Genomic DNA, 21,968 nt, shown 5'->3' with positions numbered 1-21,968 from the left:
CTCTCTCGCCTGATGTTACCTGGCCAACTTGTTTTTGTCCTTTAGCAGACAGCACATTCGGTGGATTATGTACCGTGGTGATTGCAGTTTCATCCAAATTATATATCAAATCGGGGGATATGCTATCTCCAAATTTTCCATATACTTTGATTAAATTTTTGAAGAAAGCATTTACATTAGTCCGATTAAAGCTTGTGGCTCTTGATAAGCTTGTTGCTTCAGGTTTGCGGAGAGACAATATGGGATGCCTCTTACGAAATCCCACTAACCAGTCTATTCCCGCTGAGTTATTAGTATCCCAGTTTTTCCGGATTTTTAGGCCATTGCGAACCTGAAACATAAAAATTCCAAGTAGACAAATTTAAATTGTTGTAACAATTTACTTACAGCCAATTGATAGGCTAGTCCCAAGGTATCTTTGCGGGTCAAACCATGATGTATTTTACTTCTGTTATTAAATATGATTCGAGTTCATCTTCCAACTCTTTGGAAAAAATTTGATTTATTTTGTAATTTGGTTCAAATTTTATCGATTGAGGATTTTCTGAATTTTTGTATTTATTTATGTAACGTTTTAACGTAACATAATTCGTATTTTTTCGCTGCTCCTCTAATGCTCATTTTATTTTGAAGCACATCAAGAACAGCTTTTTTGAGAATCTTCTCATCGGTTTTTAAGAGGGTTCTTACACCTTTGCTTTTACGTGGCATTTTCTCACTAAAATAAATTTGTAATCAAGAAATTTATAATTAATTGTTTTACTAGGGGTACAGTGTTACAAGAATTTTTGTAACAGTGTACCCTGTAACACTGTTCACTTTTGAACGCCAATGCACATAGAACTAAATTTTTAGCGCGGTAATGAAATATAGGTTATGGTTTTAAGTGTAAATCCAATAGAAATATATTTACTTTCCATCCATAATATAAAATTAATGAATTACTAACGTAGGTACTTACCCATATACTAATACACTTAGATCTTAAAAATTTTACTTTTCACAGGTATAAAAACTGTTATGAAAATACGTGATTACAAAACACTTGTATTCAACTACGATAACTGATTTATGGAAGGCATCCGACCTTTAATGAGGTTACGGTACATGTAGTTCGCCTATCTACCAAGAGGTGGAACAGAAAACAAATGTAACACTGTTCCCTTTGTAACACTGTTCCCGCACTTCCCCTAATTATCCCAAGCAACTCCACACGCTAAAAGTAGAAGTTGGAATTATACTTGATGGACACGTTCGTCCATTCGCAATACACGAATAGGCTGCTGAAGATTCTAGTTCGGCTAAACCAGAATAACTTAACGAATATCCGCATCTATTCAAAATATTCATTTCTTTAACGTTGCCAGTTATGCCTTTCATTGACATACCAAAAACAATGTGTTTGCTGGGATTTATATTGCCGCGAGTAATAGAATAAATAGAATCGGAAGCAAAGCACGTTGTAGAATAGAACGATTACTATTCTTTCGTTCGTTCCTCTGCATCCACTCAATGCCGTTTTCCAGAACACATTCAACCAATTTGGAATGTCACATTTACCATTACTAAGAGTTTCAGCATCTAGATAATCTGGTAACGGTTTTTTTTTAATTTGCAGGATTTTTTTTCTATACTTCATTGCAAATTCACGACATTCTTGCTCAAAAATCATATCTTGAATTTTCTCATCATTGTTGTTTTTTAAGTCTGTTTTCACTGACATAAGGAACCATTTTTTTGCAAAATGCTCAAACTTAATTTTATTCTTCAGATTTTTTTCTAAGTATTGTCTAAGAGTAGCAGTTGTCATCAAATTTTCATCGACATTTTTTCCTTCGGACTCATAGATGTCTTGCAAAAATAAAAAATAAATTTCTTGCAAATAAATGTAAGACAAAATTTTTGATTCACATACAACTTCCTTTTCAATATATTGAATTAATAATTTACGAGCAACCTCATTGTAATCACGTTTATCTTGCCAAGCAGTTGTAGGTGGTTTGTGCGTATGAATTTTAAATTTTGAAAAGTATTTCAAACTGCATCTAAAAAACCTGAATTTTATAGTAATAGATTTTTATCATGATTTTATACATAAAGTTCACCAATAAATATAAAATTTGTTAAAAATAAATATAAAAAATAGATATTTAAACTACAGGGACAAGTAAATTTTATTGCATATAATATGTATAATAGAAAATCATAAGCATGAACTCACCTTTACAGTTTAAGAACGGCGATATACAACAAGAATTTATTTTTTTGTTCGTTTGCCCCAACATTTTTGTCGGACAATTAGATTTTTTTATTTTAAATATAATTATTTATAACTTTGTATAAGTGTCGGAAAAATGGTTGTAAAATTAAGGCATGCACAAACCCTGTGTAATTTAGACATATGCATTTTCAAAAAAAGTTACTTTTTTACCATAATTTTTTAAACAGTTTTTATGATGAATTGTGTTAAAAACAGCTGTGTGGTAATAATTTTTTTTTTTTTCATAAATTTGACATGTTTAGAGAGTCCGACGCGCCAAATGGCCCATTACTTTTGTCCGACAACATGTTTTTCGTTGTTTTTATAATAAAAACTATTGATTAAAATAAAATGACCAATGTGATCGTAAATTTTTTTTTACATAAAATTAACATGTTCCTGACAGTTTCACAGACAAACGCCCCACTACCATATTGCGCCAGGCTCTAAATTTGTCCGATTCCACCCAAATAACAACTGAAAAAAGTTTGGAGAGTGTGTTCAAAAAAAAATTTAGACGGGCCCAAAGACTATAACTAAATGTATGAGTGTATCAAAAGAAGATGATATAGAGAAAATTAAACGCACAATTTGAATCGTTCACTAAGGTAGCCTTCGTTTTATAATCTCACCAAAATTTCTAGAGACATTTATCTGAATATCACCTTATATTTTCCAAGAAATGTCTTTTTTAAATATTTGTGCAGATAATTAGCCTTAGAAACAATGGGGTACTTCTTTTAAGTAACTATGATTATAGAGGGCATTCATATGAATAATTACTGATAATTGTGAGACATAACAATTATTACCACTTAGCCTATTTTCCATAAAGTTATTGTTTCTTGACTGTTATCATCGGATTTCTTATTAATAAAGGAAAATCACCGTTTGTCTACACCGATGAGTAAACATAGAGGTTGATACAACGTTCAAATTATATTTCTTAGAATTATACCAGGGTAAATCGACGTATACGTAGGTTTTCGTGCAGATGCCATTCCAAACTCAAACAATTTAATCGCGTGAAGCTCTTGTTCACTGTTTGTTTATTCTTTCTTGAAAGTTTTCCCACATTTCCATTAATCTTCTTGATTTCTTCATCTCGCGTCTTGTTTCTGTAGTATATATTTCTAAATACGCGAGTCCTTTTTAATCAAAATGTATTTGGGGGAAGGGAAAGATTCAAAAGATACTACACTACTTTACACTAGGACAAAAGTAAAAGAAATATCAAAATATCAAAATTCCCCACCGACTAACACGTAAAAAGACAAAATAGATTATGAAAGCTCAGAAATAATCTCAAAAAATCTCGGAGAAAGCTCAGAAAATTTCAGCTACACAGGCCACGGAAAACCATAGCTTCATATTATATCGCTTACGACCAGACATAGAATTCTCTATAAGATCCTGTAAACAATTGTTTATTAAAATATGTTTAAAAGAAAAGTTTGAAACAAACCAGAAACAGATAAAATAAGATCACAAGCGAGTACTGGACAACTTTCACTTGAAAATGTCACCCAAATACTCTGAAAAGTAAATATAGAGTCAGTCTATAGAAGACCAGAATAATGGTCATATATATGATATTAGTTATATAGGTCTCTTTTATGCGATTTTAAAGTTGTGTGGTTTGTATTTCATCCAAAAATTTATATTATTAACTATTAAAATTAAATATTAACTATTCACATCCAGATGTCCGTAAAGTGAGCCTTTGCAATTCGGGGATTCCCTTGTTACATGATGTCCCTATTACATCATTACGAGTTTCGCATTGAAAGGTATAACCTGTTGTTTTAAAATAATTTTTCTCTTAGGGGTGCTTCGTTTTATAATAAGTTGTTTAAAATTTTGCTGATTCCAAAACTTGGAACTTTCCAAGTTCCAAACAGTATAATAAGCAGCACGGTTTTCGGATTGAAATATTTCAAGTGAGTGTCGTAAAGTTTTATGTCTCATTAGAAGAGGTTTTTGCCATCTCAATATCATAAGTCTAATTTTTTTTGGAGAAAAAAAAACATCAAAGACAATCAATTTCGTTGGAAACGAAAATTGCAATTTTAGATCGCTTAGGAAAAGGAGAAGGATCTACGGTAATTGGAAAACCTTTTAATTCAGGCGAATCAACTGTAAGAGCAATTAATAAGAATGAAGTTGCTATAAGAAAATCTATAATTTCTGGTACAAAATTAAGCGCCAAATTTTCATCCTTCACAAGGGATGTATTATTAGAAAGAACAGAAAGAACCATCGCAATTTGGATTGAGGAACTAATTCAAAAAAGAATTCCTGTAAGTGGTTATTTAATCCAGAAAAAAGCTCTTCAGTTTTATGAGTTAATGAAACAATCAGAGCCACCAACTTTCACTTCCCAAGCTGGTAAAAAATGTTCAGCTAGCAAAGAATGGCTAAAAAAAGCCAAAACCTAAAAATAAGAAAATTATTGAAGATGGGGACTATTGTGACGATCAAGTATTTAACGCTGATGAAACGGGACTGTATTGGAAAAAAATGCCTAACCGTACTTACATCGCAAAGGATGAAAAAACTGCAAGTGGACATAAAGCAAGTAAAGATCGAGTAACATTATTACATACTTTGTAGTAATACATCAGGAGATAGGATGTTGAAACCGCTCTTAATAAATAAATCTCTTAGACTGAGGCAAAGATTTACTTTAAAAGTAAAACAGGAAAAAGTAGTTAATTTTAGAAAATTTATAGAAAAACATTATGATTTAAACTGGAAGAGTATTGAAGAATTAGAAGAAGGAGCAGGTAAGACCGGTCGTCACTCGATACCGAGAAGTAGACAGATTGAGACCTCAGTGCCGTTTGACGGTTCTTGTATTTCAGAACAAAATACTGGTACGTCACGAGTGAGGGAAGTAGGCAGATTGAGACCCCGAACTAGAACGGAACCATATCCCTCTTGATAATGGCTTCAAAATGGGTAGCGAAACGTCGAAACAAAACACTAGATGTCAGGGGAAACCTTAGAATTAGTGGAAATGCTACAACATACCATAAAAACAGAAAGCCACACTCAAGAAATAGCTGAACTGAACAGGAGAATAAAATGTATGGGCACCAGACGTAAACACAACCATATAAATAACGTGAGACATAGAATATAAGAACTGAAGTCATGAACTATTTAAAAAAGTTAAATATTTGGCCCGGGAGTTCGTCACAATTTCAAGCCATTCAAGACTTTAATAAAGAAGTAAAAACCGACATAGAGAGCATTGCAGAGGCATGAAAAATTACTGCCCAAAATTATAAAGGCACTTCACAAAAGATGCATCAGTCTCAGAACACAAGAAACATGTAATCAGAGGGATAGAACCAATAATCTTACGAGCAGAGATAGAGAAGGCTCTCAACCAACTAAAAAACAAAAAATTCATAGGAATCGATGGCATACGAGCGGACTCTAAAAGCAATGGGCGAGACTGGCGTATATATGGTCGTAATACTGGATATGTGCATCATAATATGGTCGCAGGTGAATGAACTGCGATCCATATCCATAAAAAAGGATCACTAATCGTATTATAGACCTATTACCATTATTCCTCATGCAAGCAAAATACTGCTACATATAATTAATGAAAGGCTAAAGAACTTCCTACTTCCAGAAATAGCCGAAGAACAATGCGGATTCGTACGGAACGCGGGAGCAGAGAAAGCGAGAGAATACAACATACCAATGCTGCTCTGTTTCGTAGATTACACAAAGGCTTTTGATTCAATAAAATGGGATCCCCTATCGAGTATAATGGGAGTACCTAAACCTAACCACGCAGGAGGAGGAAAACATATCCACGAGAAGATATCTCATCCGATCATAACCCACCACCAATCGCTCTAATAAAAAATATCTGAGAGCTTTGATAAATCGGAGACTAATATCTAGAACATCAATCAACAATGGGAGACAATGAAAAGCTACCTCGATCCACGCCAACAGATATTGAAAGAGTCTGGAAAAAAGATGATGAACGACGAGATAATGAATATGAGAGAACAGCGTAGACAAGCTAAGAACAAATACAGAACTATTGAAAATGAGATCAGAAAATGTAAAGAAATAGAAGAACATCAGAATAACAGGCGTGGATCCTGAACGTCTCGACAATTATGAAACTGTAAAATTTTGACTTGAGTATATAGGAGAATCCTTAAAATATCAGTAATTGTGATTCAATTAGTTGTGCAAGGAAAATGGTATAGATGCTCATATATCGAACTTTTCAGGACAGCTGCATCTAAGATGAGAATATCCATGATAGTTGCCAAACTCCCGCGGAGATAGGACATAAAGAAGATATTTCATTTGGTTCTGCTGCCTTTCCTTGCTTACTTAGTTATATTAACTTTAGGATTTCTGATTTAAGAGTTTTTGGATAACTCTCTCTTTTTGTCAACCATTTTCCATCCACTCCTGAATGTAGGTCTCTCCCAATTGCTTCCATCTTTCTCTATCTTGCGCCAATCTAATCCACTGTTTGCCTGCCACTGTTCTTATGTCATCTACCCATCTTTTTTTAGGTCTTCCCATGCTTCTTGTTGTCGTCCGTGGTCTCCATTCTAGAATTCTCCGTGTCCACCTGTTGTCATTATATCGGGTTACGTGACCTGCCCAGCACCATTTCATTTTTGTAATTTCTTCCACAATATCCCTAATCTTCGTTCTACGTCTTTTTTCGGTGTTTCTAATCTTCTCTCAGTGATATTCCAAGCATGATTCGTTCCATTGCTCTTTGCGTTGTTTCTAATTTTTTAGCAGATTTTTTGGTAAGGGTTACTGTCTCCAAGCCGTAGGTACAAACTGGTAGTATGCATGTGTTATACACCATTTTCTTTAAGTTTACAGGAATGGAGGTGTTTTTCAATATATATTCTAGTTTGCCGAAGGCGCCCCATGCCAGTTGTGTTCTTCCTTTAATTTCAGCATCTTGATTTGGTTTTCCCAGTTTGATGACATGACCTAGATATACATAATGTTCAACACTTTCCATGGTATGACTCTGTATTGTTATATTTGTCTGGTCTCGGCTCAGTATTTTTGTTTTATTGTAGTTCATTTTTAAGCCTACCGCTCCTGAAACTGCATTCAATTGTTGTAACATATCATTTAGTTCTTGGATATTATCGGCTATTAAAACTATGTAATCTGCGAATCTCAAGTGGTTTAAGTATGATCCGTCGACGTTGATACCCTTATTGTTCCATTCTAGTTTCTTAAAAATGTCTTCTAGGGCAAGGGTAAATAGTTTGGGAGAGATGGTGTCTCCTTGTCTTACTTCCCGTTGTAGTCTTATGGGATTAGTTTTTGTGCTTTCGTCCAGCTTTATCTGCATGGTCGCATTTTCATATATGTTTTTAATTATGTTAGTGTATCTTGAATCTATACGTGCATTTTCTAGAGATTCAAGCACTGCCCATAATTCGATGGAATCGAATGCTTTATGGAAATCGACGAACGCCATATGAATTGGAACATTATACTCGGTGCATTTTTCTATTGTGTTCTTACGGTGTGCAAGTGGTCTATGATACTAAAATGTTTTCTGAATCCAGCCTGCTCGATAGGTTGATAGAAATCGAGCTTATGTGTTAGGCGGTTGGTTATGAATTTAGTTTATTTAGTAATTTATACAGATGTGATAGCAAGGATATTGCTATCACTCCTTTCGTCTCCTTTCTTGAATAGTAGAATGACTTCGAAGTTGTACCATTCTTGAGAAATCTTTCCTTCATCAATTACTTTATTAAATAAAATATTTAATACCTGTTCCATTTTTCTGCCACCAATTTTCAATATTTCAACTGTAATTTTATCCTCTCCCTGACATTATTCGTTTTTAGTTGATTTAGGGCCATTCTTATTTCATAGTCGGTTATATCCGGTATTTCTTCTGAACCGGTGTTAATTATTGTTCGTTCAGTACGTTGTTGTTGTGGTTGTGTATTTACCGAGTATAATTTAGTGTAGAATTTTTCAATGGCCTCGCTTATTTCCTTTCTGTCTCGGACGGTGACGTTTTCTCATTTTTTATTTCTATGATTTTTTGTTATGCCGCTTGAGTTTTTTGCTTTCAGTACTTTCATATTGCAGTTATCTTGTATTAGATTGTTAGTATAGTTTCTATGATCGTTCCTAATTTCTTTCTTCACGTTTTTGTTTAAACTTTTGAAGCTGTCCGAAGTTCGATCTGTTCTGTTTCGTCTTTCTTGGAGTAGTTTAATTGTATTAGGTTGGAGTTTAGATGTTTTGGCTGTTTTCGTGTTTGAGCATATTTTCTTAACCGATGTTGTTACAGTTACTTTTATTTTATTGGCTAGTCCGTTTATATCCATTTGTTTCAGTGTCTCTATTGATTTTAGTCTTGTGCTTAGCTCTTTTTGGTATTCCGTTTGTTTTTGAAACAGTACATCGGTGGTTGTGTATCGTTCTCGTTTAATAAGTTTGTTTCGTTCTACTCTCGTCTCTATTTTAATATTCGCTCTATCCAATCTATGGTCACTCCCGGTATAGAATTTGTTTAGTACTGTCACGTCGGTGCATATGTTTTTGTTATTGGAGAGTATGTAGTCTATTTCGTTCTTAGTATTCTTGTCTAGGCTGATCCATGTCCATTTACGGTGTTTAGATTTTTTAAAGAAAGTGTTGAGACAAAATGAATTTTTGTTGTTAAAGTAGTTGTACAACATCTCACCCCTTTCGTTCCTGTTATTCAGCCCAAAGCGACCGATATATTGTGTGTCACCCTCTTCTTTTGTTCCAATTTTCGCATTAAAATCTCCTGTGATTATTACGGAGTGTGATTTTTCTTGGTTCCTTGCTGTTGTCAGATCCTCGTAAAATGATTCAGCTTCCTCGTCGGTTGAGTTTCCTGTCGGTGCATATCCATGTATTAGCTGTAAGTTGTATCTGTAAGCTGTTTTTGGATATCATACTTGGATAGGTACTGTAGGAAACACGAATACGGCGAGATATTTGGCATTCAACGTCACAAATACTACTCGCCTCCTCAATAGTCTTCCTCTCTATACGTATTAATACTAGTTATTGTCGGTATTGAAACACACAAGTAATTTGACAAATTTTATTTATTTACATTTAAATGCTCATAGCTCATGACACCTACGGATATTGCACCGTTTCGGTTATATATACAGTTTTTATTTTATAAAAACATTTAGGAAATTATTAAACATTTTGTACATAAAATAGATAATATAGTTAATAGTTTTTATTTGAAAGAAAGTGATGTCTTAAAAGCTTTTTTAATTAATGTTGCAGTGACGGCTCGATATAAATAATTAAGACAGAAATTATAGATACTAAATCACAATATGTTTTTAAAAAGACAGCAATAATACGCATTGAAAACTACGACCAAATAAAAGGTTTCTCAATAAAAAAGGAAGTAAAATAAGCATGTATACTTTCTCCAATGTCATTTATACGTAGAAAGGGCATTTTTACAGACTGTAAGAATACTAAAGTGAACAAAAATTTGTTAACAGCAATAGGTATGCAGTCAAAACAGTGATACTACGACCGAGATGACCGAGTTTTTTTTGTTAAATAACGTTTATTTTAAAGCAAGTATTAAGTTTTTATACGGATCATTTTCCAATAGGAACCAGGTTTCTCATTATGACAAAATCTAAGAAATTGTATGTGGGTAATATAGCTTCTAGGCCATGTTGGCCATTTCTACAATCGTACATAGTTAAATAGGCTCCAACGGCCCACCAGCTATTGGAAAAGGTGTTGACCCCATGGGATCAACATGGCCAGGTACGGCAAATTATATGTTGGCCCCATCGGACCAATGTGGCCTGCTGTGGCAGCATCAGCGTTAGTCCCATCCAAAATGGCAGTGAACGTGTTAATATTGTAAATAACAAACGAATAAAGTAACCAAATTATTTTTAAATCCATGAGCGAGCGGAAGGCACACTTTAGTTATTATTTGAACCCAAATTATATGGAGATATATCTCAGACAATTTCAAAAGTAATTTCGCACAAACACACGCACTGTTTGCGGTAAGTTTTACTATTGAATATCATTTCGGTTTCCATCAAAATTGAACGTGGCGGATAGCGGAAACCGAAAAGTCGGCTGAATTTTCCGCAAACAACTGCACCGAAACGTAACAAACCGCCACAATATAATTATTCGCACTGAATCTGAACCGAAATCGGCTGCGCTTGATTTCCATGGACGGAGCCTTCTAGAAGTTGTAAGACGTAAAAATATGTAATAGATGCATAACAGCATAATGTACAGTACCTTCAAAAGAAGAAGATTACCTCAAACTTGAAATTTGGAATCGATTATTAATAAAATTGAACACAGTAATATTTTTGTTGCTAAAAAAATTATAACAGGTGCGCCGTGTGAAAAATGTCAAAACTGAACATTCCAAATGTGAATGCTAAAACATTTTACAGAGTACTTACTATGGCAACGATGTACCAATAACTAATACGACTAAACGATGAGCATAAAGAAGGAAAAAATGCGACAATAAAATGTTAAAAATAAAATTATTTTGTACTTGTATTTTACCCACGAACCGCCACTGCTTTCCCCCCACATTTCCAATACAACAAAGCCTTTTAAAAAAGTATTACAATTTGTGCTAATAATTATATATATTAAATTTATTATTTGATCACAATTTCACAGTATATAGGCCTTTAGTTATTTAAAATTTTAAAATATACAAAAAGTGCGCGTAAAAAAGTCCCCCCTTATATCTGAACTATAATACTTAAATTAATAATAAATTTTGGAATAACTGAATAAAGCCATCTGTGTATTGTTTTTATATTTGTGTAATGCTATTCAAAATGACGGAGGGTGCCACGTTATAAAATAATTTCATACATCAAAAATACTTCCTCTTGTGTCACTCCGGTGTTTCTGAATTTTTGTGCAATTCTGTGGTGTATTTTGAAAATTGCGAGAATTCAATATTCAATGGCAAGTGTTTAAAAAAGTACGGACTAACTGTAATAGTTTGATATTATTCTGTTTTTATAGAAAAATGCTCGAATAGACCAATTTATTTCTATAATTTTCAATATTCTGATAAAATTAATTTGATTTGTGTTGACATATGCGACATATATGACAGACGCATCCAGCGTAAGCCGGTGTTAAAATTTACTTTAAGTACTTTATTTCCGCTTAATGAACTCAGCGGTTGCTTGGGCATTCGTGGTACGCAATAATGAGTTTTATTTTTTTTTAAATTTTTGATTAAAAATTTCGATTGATCTAAAAAATGGATTTACAATGGAATAATGAAAGTACAGTGTCGTACTGAACGAGAATATTTATTTATAGAAGTATTAATGTAAATATTTAGGTTAGATTCATCGAAACGACAAACATGAAATGAAATGTAGAGATGTCGCTGAGGTCGTCTGAAAGCATCCAATTATGTGGCGTATAATGCGTCATTTGATAGCTCTGGTGTCTTTTAATAAGCTATAATATTTTCTCTTTTTCGTTTCTCACATCATACTACAATCAAATATCACAATTGTAGAAAGTGACTCATGTTTTAATTATTTTTTGTAGGCCAGTAAAATTGGACGTTTATGCTATAGAAAAAAATATTTTTGTTCCGACAAAAGGAGAAAATTTAATTATTATTTAATAAACAAATTAGAGGATCATTGCAAAATCTGTTTAATCTCTTAAAAATTAACAAAAACCTTCTTTTTCCGACTGTTTAAAGAATATGCGTTGATATAGAAGAGATTTGATTTTATATAAAATCAATTTCAATAACTTGACTGGTCTAATTTTAAACTGTTCCAATATTTTGGCAAAGATTTGGGTTCTAAGAAAAATATAACGTTGTCAGTGTGTATGATTTAACTTGCAATATTGTAGTTAATACCTTTCTTTAACGGTACCTAGATAATGTCTGCGATTAACAACATCATCGCAAATTACGGCGATATAACTGGCAACAAAGCCATTGTTTGGGGAGCAATTTTATTGTCTGTTGTCTGTACGTCGGTTTCATAAGCGCACTGACAGGGGTTTCATAAAGCAAAGAACAGAATTGTTTGTAGTATTATTACTAGTGAAGGAGCTTTTAGGTTTACTTTTTGTGATTTGTGAGTAATTTAGTTTAATTCAATTTGGTGACGAATATGACTGACAGTAATATAGTGAACCGTATATCAAAAAGAAACGTCACAATTCAACACCCGAAGAAAAAATTATGATCGCAAATGTGTTTGAGGATCTTGGAGCCAGAGAACAAGATAATAATGTAAGCAATGTAGTTATTATGTAGTATTTTGACAAAAGTTTCCGAAGCTAGCGTGTACAGAGTAATTAAAACAGACGATGAAACAAACGATAATAATACTTTGAAGGTTGAGACAAGAGGAAGGAAACAAATAAAATTGGATAATACAACCAAACGGGCCATTCATCATGCAGTACATGAATTTTATTTGAAAAAGGAATTATCAACTATCAAAAAAATTACTTCTTCTCTTCAATCTAATGAAAATATTCCAAATATATCAAGAGGTGTTTTGTTACGTACTTTACGTGAAATGAACTTTAAAGGTATTTCAAGAGAAAGGGGAATAGAACCCCTATTGAAAATATTAGTCAATCAAGGTCTACATTGAAAATATTAGTTACTTTCTACAATTTTGGTACTGTGCTGTATGTGGCACAAGAGCTTTCAAATTAGATATCACTTGTCATTTATTGTCACTTACTTAAAATTCCGATGACGTCACACTTTTGACACACGTCAAAAAAACATATGAATTCTTCAGTATCTGCAAAATTATAAAACGAATTGACCTGTTCGAGTGTTTTTCATAAAAACTGAAAATTGTAAAATTATTAGAGCTAATATATACCATAACATTATCGATAGTCCCTTTATGTTCTCCTTTATTAGATATCATCTTAAAAGAAAAGCTTAAAGTAGCTGGATTGGCAGTCACCCACGAGCGTAGGGAATATTGAAATGGAACTAACAAAAGGATATAATTGTGAAATAATATTAACGCTGTATACAAGTATTTACGTGGCGTGTTACCATTAGAAAGCACTTGTTAACAAGTAATATCGTCTCGCGCCATCCGTACGCACCACTACTGTGTGGTAGGTCTACAACGTCACGAAAATACCATAAAAACAATCTACAAGTGGCTTAGTTCAGTTACTCATGAATCTGAGTAGTACGGTTCAAAAAATAACAGGACCGAGACCTTTAGACGTACCCAGTAGAATACAAATCAGGAAAACGAGTTCGTAATTGGTTTAGATCAACAATATTTACATTAAAGCATTGATTTACATATCGCTCCACACTATTGCTTTTCTAGAACGATCTACACTAGTAAGAAAGTTTCCGAAGGGGTTCCAAGAGGTAGCGGTAACTGCGGCTCCGTGTTCCTTGAGTATCGTCTCTACTTTCGCGCTATTTACGCCCCAAATGTATACTGAACCATCCGCCGAGCCAACGGCGACGTACTGTCCGTCCGGACTGAAAGTTGCTCTTGAATAATCACATCCCACCTTAAAACCGTCGCAGCTGAACAGCGTAACGACTTGGTTCATCCGTAGATCTAGAAGTTTGAGGGTATCATCCCTGACGCAGCAAACGAGATACTTGGCATCTCTTGTTAAATCTAACGAAGTAACTTTACCATTTAAAACTACGTTATTGGCACTAGATTCCGATCTGCTATCCCAAAACCTTATACTCTTATCAAAATGGCCACTAATAATTATTGAACCGGCACTGTCTACCGTAACAAGATCATTACAACTAGAGCCGGCAAATTTCGTTTCTATACAAGCTCGACTGCGCAAGTCCCAAATTTTCAAAGTACGATCATGGCTGCCGGTGACTACCTTGGAAGCTTCTCCTAAGAATTTGGCAGCCATCACTTTACCGGAATGGCCGGTTAAAGTATGCCTTAACCTCTGATCTGCGATTGTCCATACTCTGGTAGCGTAATCATTGGAAGCACCTAAGATTAAAGAGCCCGAAGAATCGAAATCTATGGCCATGACACCGGCATTGCTACCTACTAAAGTCCCTTTATGATCGTGGCAACCTTTTGAAATCTCCCAAAGTTTCAACTTCCGATCAGCTCCTCCCGTAGCTAAAAGTTTCTCTAGAGGACTCCATTTGACGGCACTAACTTCTCCTTCGTGGGCATCGTACTTCACATTTAAACTAGTTGGCAGATTCGAAGTACACAGCGGACCATAACCTTCAGTGAGTTCTTCGGGCGAACCTCTAGTATCTTTGCACGCTTCTTCTATCTCCTTCTGCATTTTCGCGTAGCGCTTCTTAAGGAAATTGTCGTTTTCTTCGTTCATGCGATCGGCATCCTTCGCTTTGTACTTTATAAGTCGTTCCACGAGTTGTCTATTTTCATCTTGGGCCTTTCTCAACTTGTCCTCCAACGACGTAAATAACATCTGAAGCGCTTGATGTTCGTCCCTAAGAGTATCCCAAAGATATTGCAGTTCATTTTTTGATTTGTCTAACATGGAAATTTCAGCTTGGAGAGACACCATCTTTGCAGCGTTTTCCGCCAGTATCACATTTTTGGAAGCAATTATTTTGTCTTTTTCTTGAACTAGAGCGTTCAGATCGATTATCTGTTGCGCATTCTCCCCCTTTCTTCGGTGCAATTCTGTAAGTTCCTCGGCTTGAACCAGCAATTTCTGCTCGAGTTGCTGTATCCTTTCTTGGTGTCTAATATCGCCAAGACTAGAACTGTTGGATCCGAGACTACCTCTGCCCTCATACTTAAGTTTTTCTACTTGTATTGAAAGTTGAATATTTTCTGTATATAACGTGTTGTAATTTTCGAATATTTTGGTATGCTCTTCGACTAGATCCTGAAAAAGGTCAGTTTCTCTTTTGTTTCGCTCCTGTAATTGATTGAGAATGGAATTTCTCCAACTATTGGTCTCCGCATATACTGTCATGTCTAAATAGTTATTTCAGGATATACTTCACAATCCCTCATTGACTTGTAGCGTGGATATTTGGATCTACAACAAATGAAAACGTATTAGAATCTTCTTGAGGGAGGCACTATCGTTTATCGTTTTAGGGTACAGTAACACGAACACCAAAATCACTTCACTGAAATCACTCATTTCTAATCAATTCCACCGACGTATCTTGAATTGTATAGTGACTTATTGAGACTTCTACTACTGATTTATTATACTGCTTAGATGCTGCTTTATATCATTAATATTTTTATCACAGCGTACATTTTTAAACATTAGAAATATGTAGCGTAGACAAATGATACAGAGATGCTAAAGGACAGATAGAAGAACCACATTAAGACAAAGAATCGAGCAGACTATCCAAGATAAGATTGTATATCCAAAAGTGCCAATAGTCTAGAACACATTTTCAAGAAACGTTAACGAAAGGGAATGATACAAGAACTATGAAACGCCCAATAAAGTTGCAATTAGAAGTAACTGTGCAAAAACGATGCATTAACCAATTTCCCAATACGCTAAGTTGAGTTTTAGCTGTTAAACAACTAAAAATGTGGTTCTGAAACTATCTTCTTGTGACATTTTTATATTAACTACCATATTTAATAAGAATTAACCCCAATTTTAAATAAAATACTTTATTTGACGTTTCGATCTCGGAAATCGAAATTTCCTACGAGATAGAAATCGAAACGTCAGATATAAAGTATTTGTTTAATTAAAATTGGGATATTCCCCTTAAAATAGTTGTTAACTAAAAATTTAGTAGAAAAATCAGGAAAACAGAAGTACCAAAGCCATTAAATGAATGTGAAATAAGACAATGGATAAGATATGAAATACAACAATAAAATCACAAAGAATAAGAAGGTATTGTAAATAAAAAATGGAATCCCTTAAAAGGGATAACACCATGGGGCAATATCAAGTGATAGACCGAAAATACAGGTGGAAGAAACACCTGAAAAAAAGTCATAAGAAAGTTGGATATAATAATCATCGGAAACTAATTAATCTATGGTAAAGAAACACAAAAACACACCAGAAATTGCAAAAGAAAACTCTAATCGCAACATAAAAAGGTTTTTCACAAAAATACAACTATTATACTTGGAGAAAACTAAAATCTTCTACAAGAACGCTCAAATTGTACATATAAATCAAAGGTCTGTAGAAATAGTTGGAAGTAGGATTAGAACTGATAGAAAAACAGATATTTGGGACATGAGATTAAGGAATAAAATTCTCTGGAATTTTATTGAGTATCTTGTTGAGAATAAACCACCAAATATAAAATGACCTCTATATGACGTTTCGGCTTCCAGATATGAAGCCGCGTTCATTATTCTATTTCATTATTTTAACATATTTTGAAAACAGCTTCATTCTGGAGGTAGAAACGTCAAATAAAAATTGTTTTTTTTTGTAATTTTCGGTTTATTCTCAGCAAGATATTTATAGAACGCCTTCTCAAGCAACATTGAGTTTCCTAGAGGCAACTCTATGTCATGACAGTCAAAAATAATGTCTCCATGTACTTACAACCATTCCGTAATACAATAGTACAAATCCACAGGGTATTCCTAAATAAATAGTTGGTACTGAAGAATTGAGAAGATGGATAAAAGGTAATGACACATTGAACAACTAGTATAGATGAAATGGTATTCGAAATACCACAGTAGAATAAAAGATTTCAAATGAGACAAGAAAATTTATTGAAGAGTTCAGAAAGCGACAGGTTTAAGTGAGGAAAACAATCCACAAGATAAGACGAAGATTCAATAACACCTTTTTAGATCAAATCCAATAAAATGGGCCAGTATTAGAGGACACCAATATGCATGAATAAATTTAAAATACATATCTAGTTATGGACGAAGAAATCTTGATGGGGATGTTAAAGTCTTATCAATGGGCTCTATATAAAGCAAAATAGAGAAATGAACTAATATTGAGGTTTTTATTTCCTTCATCTAGGAGACATGAATACTACGAATTGATATTAAATTGTAAACAGATTATTTAATATCAAAAAAGATCACTTAATGTGCTTCAAAATCATACAATTGCAAAACCTAAAAAAATACAATAAAATAGCCACTTGAAAGTAGAGTTAAGAAGACAAATCAATGATCAAGGTAATATACACTACATCCTAAAGATAAAAAACAGTGATACTGTGAACTTATATCCAAAAAAGGAGTGAAATAGATCTTAACAACAAAGAGAATTCACTATTTGACAACAATTAAAAGGGTTTTAAATATCCTTTCATAAATACCTACTATTAAAAACACTATTTATTAAAGTGTATGTAGAAAGTCCTCATCGATATTCAATTTAAAGACAGAAAACAATCAAAAATTGCTTTCATTACACACCACTGTGTTCGTATTAACAAACAAATAACTAATACGATATAACATACAGGGAAAATCAACATGAGGAAATAGGTCGAAGAATATGAATGACATAGGCTGCTGTTGGCAAATCTCAAGGCAAAAACTGTTCAGTTCTTTCATTCTTCCAGTGATGACATACAGTCTAGAGAGAATTAAGTTGACCATAAAAGCCGACGAAAGCAAGACAAAAATTAAAATGGAAATGTCTAAGGGAGGCTTAAGTCCAGGAGTAAATGGACAATCAAGAGCTGTTAAAAAAAGAAAGAAGACTACAACATAAAGTAAAATATAGATTAAGCAAAAGCTTGATGTGATATTTCTTTTCTGAGGTCTGTTCTTTATAATCGAAACTTGTTAAAAAATTGGTCTTAACGAAAAAATCCTCACACCTAACGCTTACTGTGTACTGTTTGCTGAGTACTAGTATAGCTTTTGTTTAGTATGCAGAGAAGTTGTCGATGTTCAAAATTGGATATGACACATTAAGAAAAGCTGTCAAAATCCTAGTATAGTTTGGTGCAAATTTAAAAGGGTTTACAAGATAGAAGTCTCATATTATCCTCGATTTTCATTTGAGAGAATTCAAAAAGAGAAGGGAAAGATAATTTATAAAATAAAGATGTTATTACATGAAACCTACAAACCCACAGGGATAAAATATGTGAGTACATTCGCATAAGTTATGGTTAGTTTTGACACTGGGTGCCATCAAAGACTTATTTTTGCCATGTATTGCTGCATGTTTGGTTTCTCATGCAAACCACATATTTCTCCTCTATAGCGTTGACACTAGACACTTATCCCTTCAAAAAACTAGAAACTTAAAAGGCAGAACTAAGACAAAATAGTAGAAATATTGAATCACGATAACAACTAATGTGTCTAACAACTAATACAGAATCTTCGTAAACAGGAAGTTGACTAAAAGCAGTATAGATGATAACTATCGAATGTAATAGCAAATTAAGGGTCCTATTCAGCAATCCCTAAAATAAAAAACAAAAATGTGTACCTCGATAAGCAGTTAACAAAACAATAAAGTACATTTTTCTAATTTAAAGCTCTTTGTAAGTACAAAATAAAAATTGTCACCTGTATATAATAATGTAGAAGAATTTTAACTGTGTGTGTTCGTAAGTGGAAGTAATTAGGAATGGATGAATAGTACTCTTAATTTGTTACTGACACTTAAACGATACCAAATATTAGAGTTATTAGTATTTAAATGTAGAAAATATTAGTAGACCAACATTCAAAAAGAATTGTTACATAAACATGGTATTAGATATAATAACTATAAAATATAGAAATAATGCTCTATAATTTATTCTTATAGTTGTAAGTATTGAAATATTCACTTTGTTTACATATAATAATTAATTATTCTAATAAATTTACAGTTTTCTCCTGAAGAAGTCACAAAATCGTGACAAAATATTGAGACAGAACAAATATAGTTTTATTTCCTACAGACCGATTGCTGATACTATAAATCAATATATATATATATATATATATATATAATATTTAAATTAACAGTCTTCCAGGTTGAACCACGTAGATTATCATTGCACCGAGTTTTTGACATCCTCTTTGATGTATTCTTCAGAGCTTCCGAGGTCTCATTTTCCCGAGCCCCCACTGGAATGAAGAAAAATGTGGAAATAATTCCTGACATAGATCATTCACAGACCTAGTGGGAAAGACAAAAATTGTAGGAAAAACAACAAAACATTACAAGCACACACCTTAAATTTGTAAAAAAAAAACAAGGAAATTTACAGGCCAATATTTTCATACCTAACTTGTTCACTAGAAAATCATCGCCCTGGGCCCTCAGTCAAGATATCAACATATTCATCATGTTTTCTTAGACAAATTTTCAGGGCAAGATTCCAACAAAGATTACTTCAAGCACCTCTCTCATTTCTGTATTCCCAATACAACCATATACACAAGATGACTTACATAACATTCTTGGCTCCTACGTCCTAAGCAAGTGGAAAAAAGTATTGCAAGTAGTGACTCATTTTGCTGCATGTAATTTTAACGACAATTGCATTAAGATTCAGCGAATTATGAAATGTTGGTGGTGAATATTAATCGGAGCCTACATACTTTATATTAAAGAAGATTTTTGAACACATACTGGAAAACAGGCAAGCTCCAGTATACAATTGACAATATGCGAGCACAAAAGGTCAACTTTATGGATCTGGAATAACTTAGTAATAGAAAAGAATTAAGCTTCTGTTTTTCATTTTTCCCTGTTTATAACACACCTCACAACTTCAAAATAGACATTTCTCAAAACAAGATTTTTTAAAATGAATTTAGCTAAGTCCAATTCCATCTATTCACATATAACTTTCTGGGGAGAATGAGAATTACAGTATTATTTATTAAAAAGTGTTTTCCTTTCTTTTGTCTGAACCTGAACTCTATTTTGTGTTACCTAATAGTATTTTGTTTCACAGAGAGTGTCAAATAAAATGCTTCATGAAAATGGCCTCAGCGTCACCATTCTTACATTATTATTAAATAAATAATTTTATATTCACTTCTTGGCCTCATTTCTAACTAAATTTTTTTTTACTAGAAATATCTCAAAAAAGTTGACATCCAAGATACAAACAAGGAATATAGAGACATATAGGTCTATACTCCTTGATATAAAGGTAAGCCTGTGCCTGAGATACACTTAAGATATACTTAAAAAATATAAATGTTCAGTATATTCGTCCAAGCTACATTCTCATAAATTAAAGCCAAACAAGTTTACAGCAATAAAAATCAACTATTTATCAAGTAAAAGATCAAGAAGCAGAGTGAAGATGCAAGCAAGAGTGTAAAGAAACAAAAATATCCATGAACATATCAAAAAGCAGAGAAAAAGTGTGAAAATAAGAAAATTCTCTAGGAATTGCAAAAGAATATTCAAAATGAGTTGATTCCCAACTAAAAAACCATTTTAAAGCTAATACAGCCAGATCTCACACTAGAAAATAATATTTAATAGTTAACTGAGAGTCTGGCCATTAGGAATGGAATAATTTTCAAAAAATGAATTAAGAGTTAAATACAATTTTATATTTCAGTTCAATATTGTTTAAATATTATCTTATTTAATTTATTGTTTTTAAATATTTAAGTAAAATGTTTACTAGGTACATCAAGTACAATTTATTTATGTTTGCAAACTACTGTGGATAAATGTAATCAAAAACCCAAACTTAAGACATGTTTATGTGTTTTGTGATAATACAAATCTATGTTATTTATATAATTAAATGTAATACATACTAACAAAAAATATAAATGTCCATATAAAGTGCAATGAAATATTGTGGGCACATAGTACTGTACAGATAATGATAAACCAACACATATGATAGGAGTCTGTCTAACACAATAGATAAGGGTATATTAACAGTACAAGCCTATCTTCTGTAAATATCCCTCAAATTTGGACTATGATCCAGAGTACCTACAGAAAATATGGAGGAAAAAAGAAAATCAAAATGTAAAGTTGACCAGACCCACCCATGTGCTGATGGTATTTAACTACACATATTTCACTTATGATTTTAATCAGTGCCTTTTAATTCTAATAAAATCATTGATGGTGGTAAAAACTTTGTTTTTACTTAAATAAAATAAATGTGTTTACCTGTACAAAGCTGCATAATACAGTATAAAGATGTACTTCGTGCAAATCATACAAGTCGCTAAATATATCCATGCAACATACAGATACATGCGGAACTTTAAAGAAATATATTTACGAATGTGGACTTCAGAGGAAGGGCTGGTGCAGTATTCATTTATATTGGTTGTTCCGGCCGCTTCTTTGTTAAATCTAAAAAATAACTGTTTTAATTTTCGGGTAGCTCATTCAAACTAAAATTATTTATATTCCACATGTCATTATAGTTAATAGATTACCAAACATTTTAGAAAAATTAAACAAATGATTAAAAAGCAAATGGACACAATGTCACGATGTAGTAATCGTAAAGTTTAAAATCTTGTTTAATAAAGATTCGAGATAAGTCAACTTACAAATATCTATACAGTTAATAACTACAAATATTTATTTTTCTCCAAATTCTTCCAAATTTTCTAATAATCAAAGTGACAGGAGTGACAGTGAGTGACAATAAATTCACATCACAGCACATTCCCACTTAGCAGTGCCAGTCCCACGGTAAAGAGTAAAACGAGGAGTGGAGCATCGC

The 21,968-nt window shown here is 33.1% G+C and overlaps 1 protein-coding gene across 3 annotated transcripts; it reads right to left on the bottom strand.

Annotated features, from left to right (window-relative positions):
• Positions 1-9,369: 9,369 nt before the first annotated feature.
• Atg16 (Autophagy-related 16) lies at positions 9,370-21,855 on the bottom strand. 3 transcript variants are annotated; one of them, XM_072534129.1, is made up of 3 exons: positions 21,793-21,855; positions 21,516-21,589; positions 9,370-15,358 (listed from the first exon to the last, which is right to left on the bottom strand). In XM_072534129.1, exon 3 carries the CDS (start codon positions 15,290-15,292, stop codon positions 13,637-13,639), a length of 1,656 nt encoding a protein of 551 aa, XP_072390230.1. In that variant the 5' UTR covers positions 15,293-15,358; positions 21,516-21,589; positions 21,793-21,855; the 3' UTR covers positions 9,370-13,636. The 3 variants fall into 3 exon arrangements, with proteins under 3 accessions (XP_072390230.1, XP_072390229.1, XP_072390231.1); XM_072534128.1 differs by lacking the exon at positions 21,793-21,855 and having other exon boundaries at positions 21,401-21,584; XM_072534130.1 differs by lacking the exons at positions 21,516-21,589; positions 21,793-21,855 and adding an exon at positions 21,034-21,114.
• Between the last annotated feature and the right edge of the window lie 113 nt (positions 21,856-21,968).

This window comes from Diabrotica undecimpunctata, chromosome 6 (genome assembly GCF_040954645.1).
Source record: "Diabrotica undecimpunctata isolate CICGRU chromosome 6, icDiaUnde3, whole genome shotgun sequence".
Classification (NCBI taxonomy): Eukaryota; Metazoa; Arthropoda; class Insecta; order Coleoptera; family Chrysomelidae; genus Diabrotica; species Diabrotica undecimpunctata.
Note: the sequence above shows the minus strand (reverse complement) of the source record. Positions and strands in the feature narration are given on the sequence as shown.

Excerpts from the sequence above, each read along its gene's own strand:
- Atg16 (XM_072534129.1), bottom strand. The coding sequence starts at position 15,292 with ATGACAGTATATGCGGAGACCAATAGTTGGAGAAATTCCATTCTCAAT.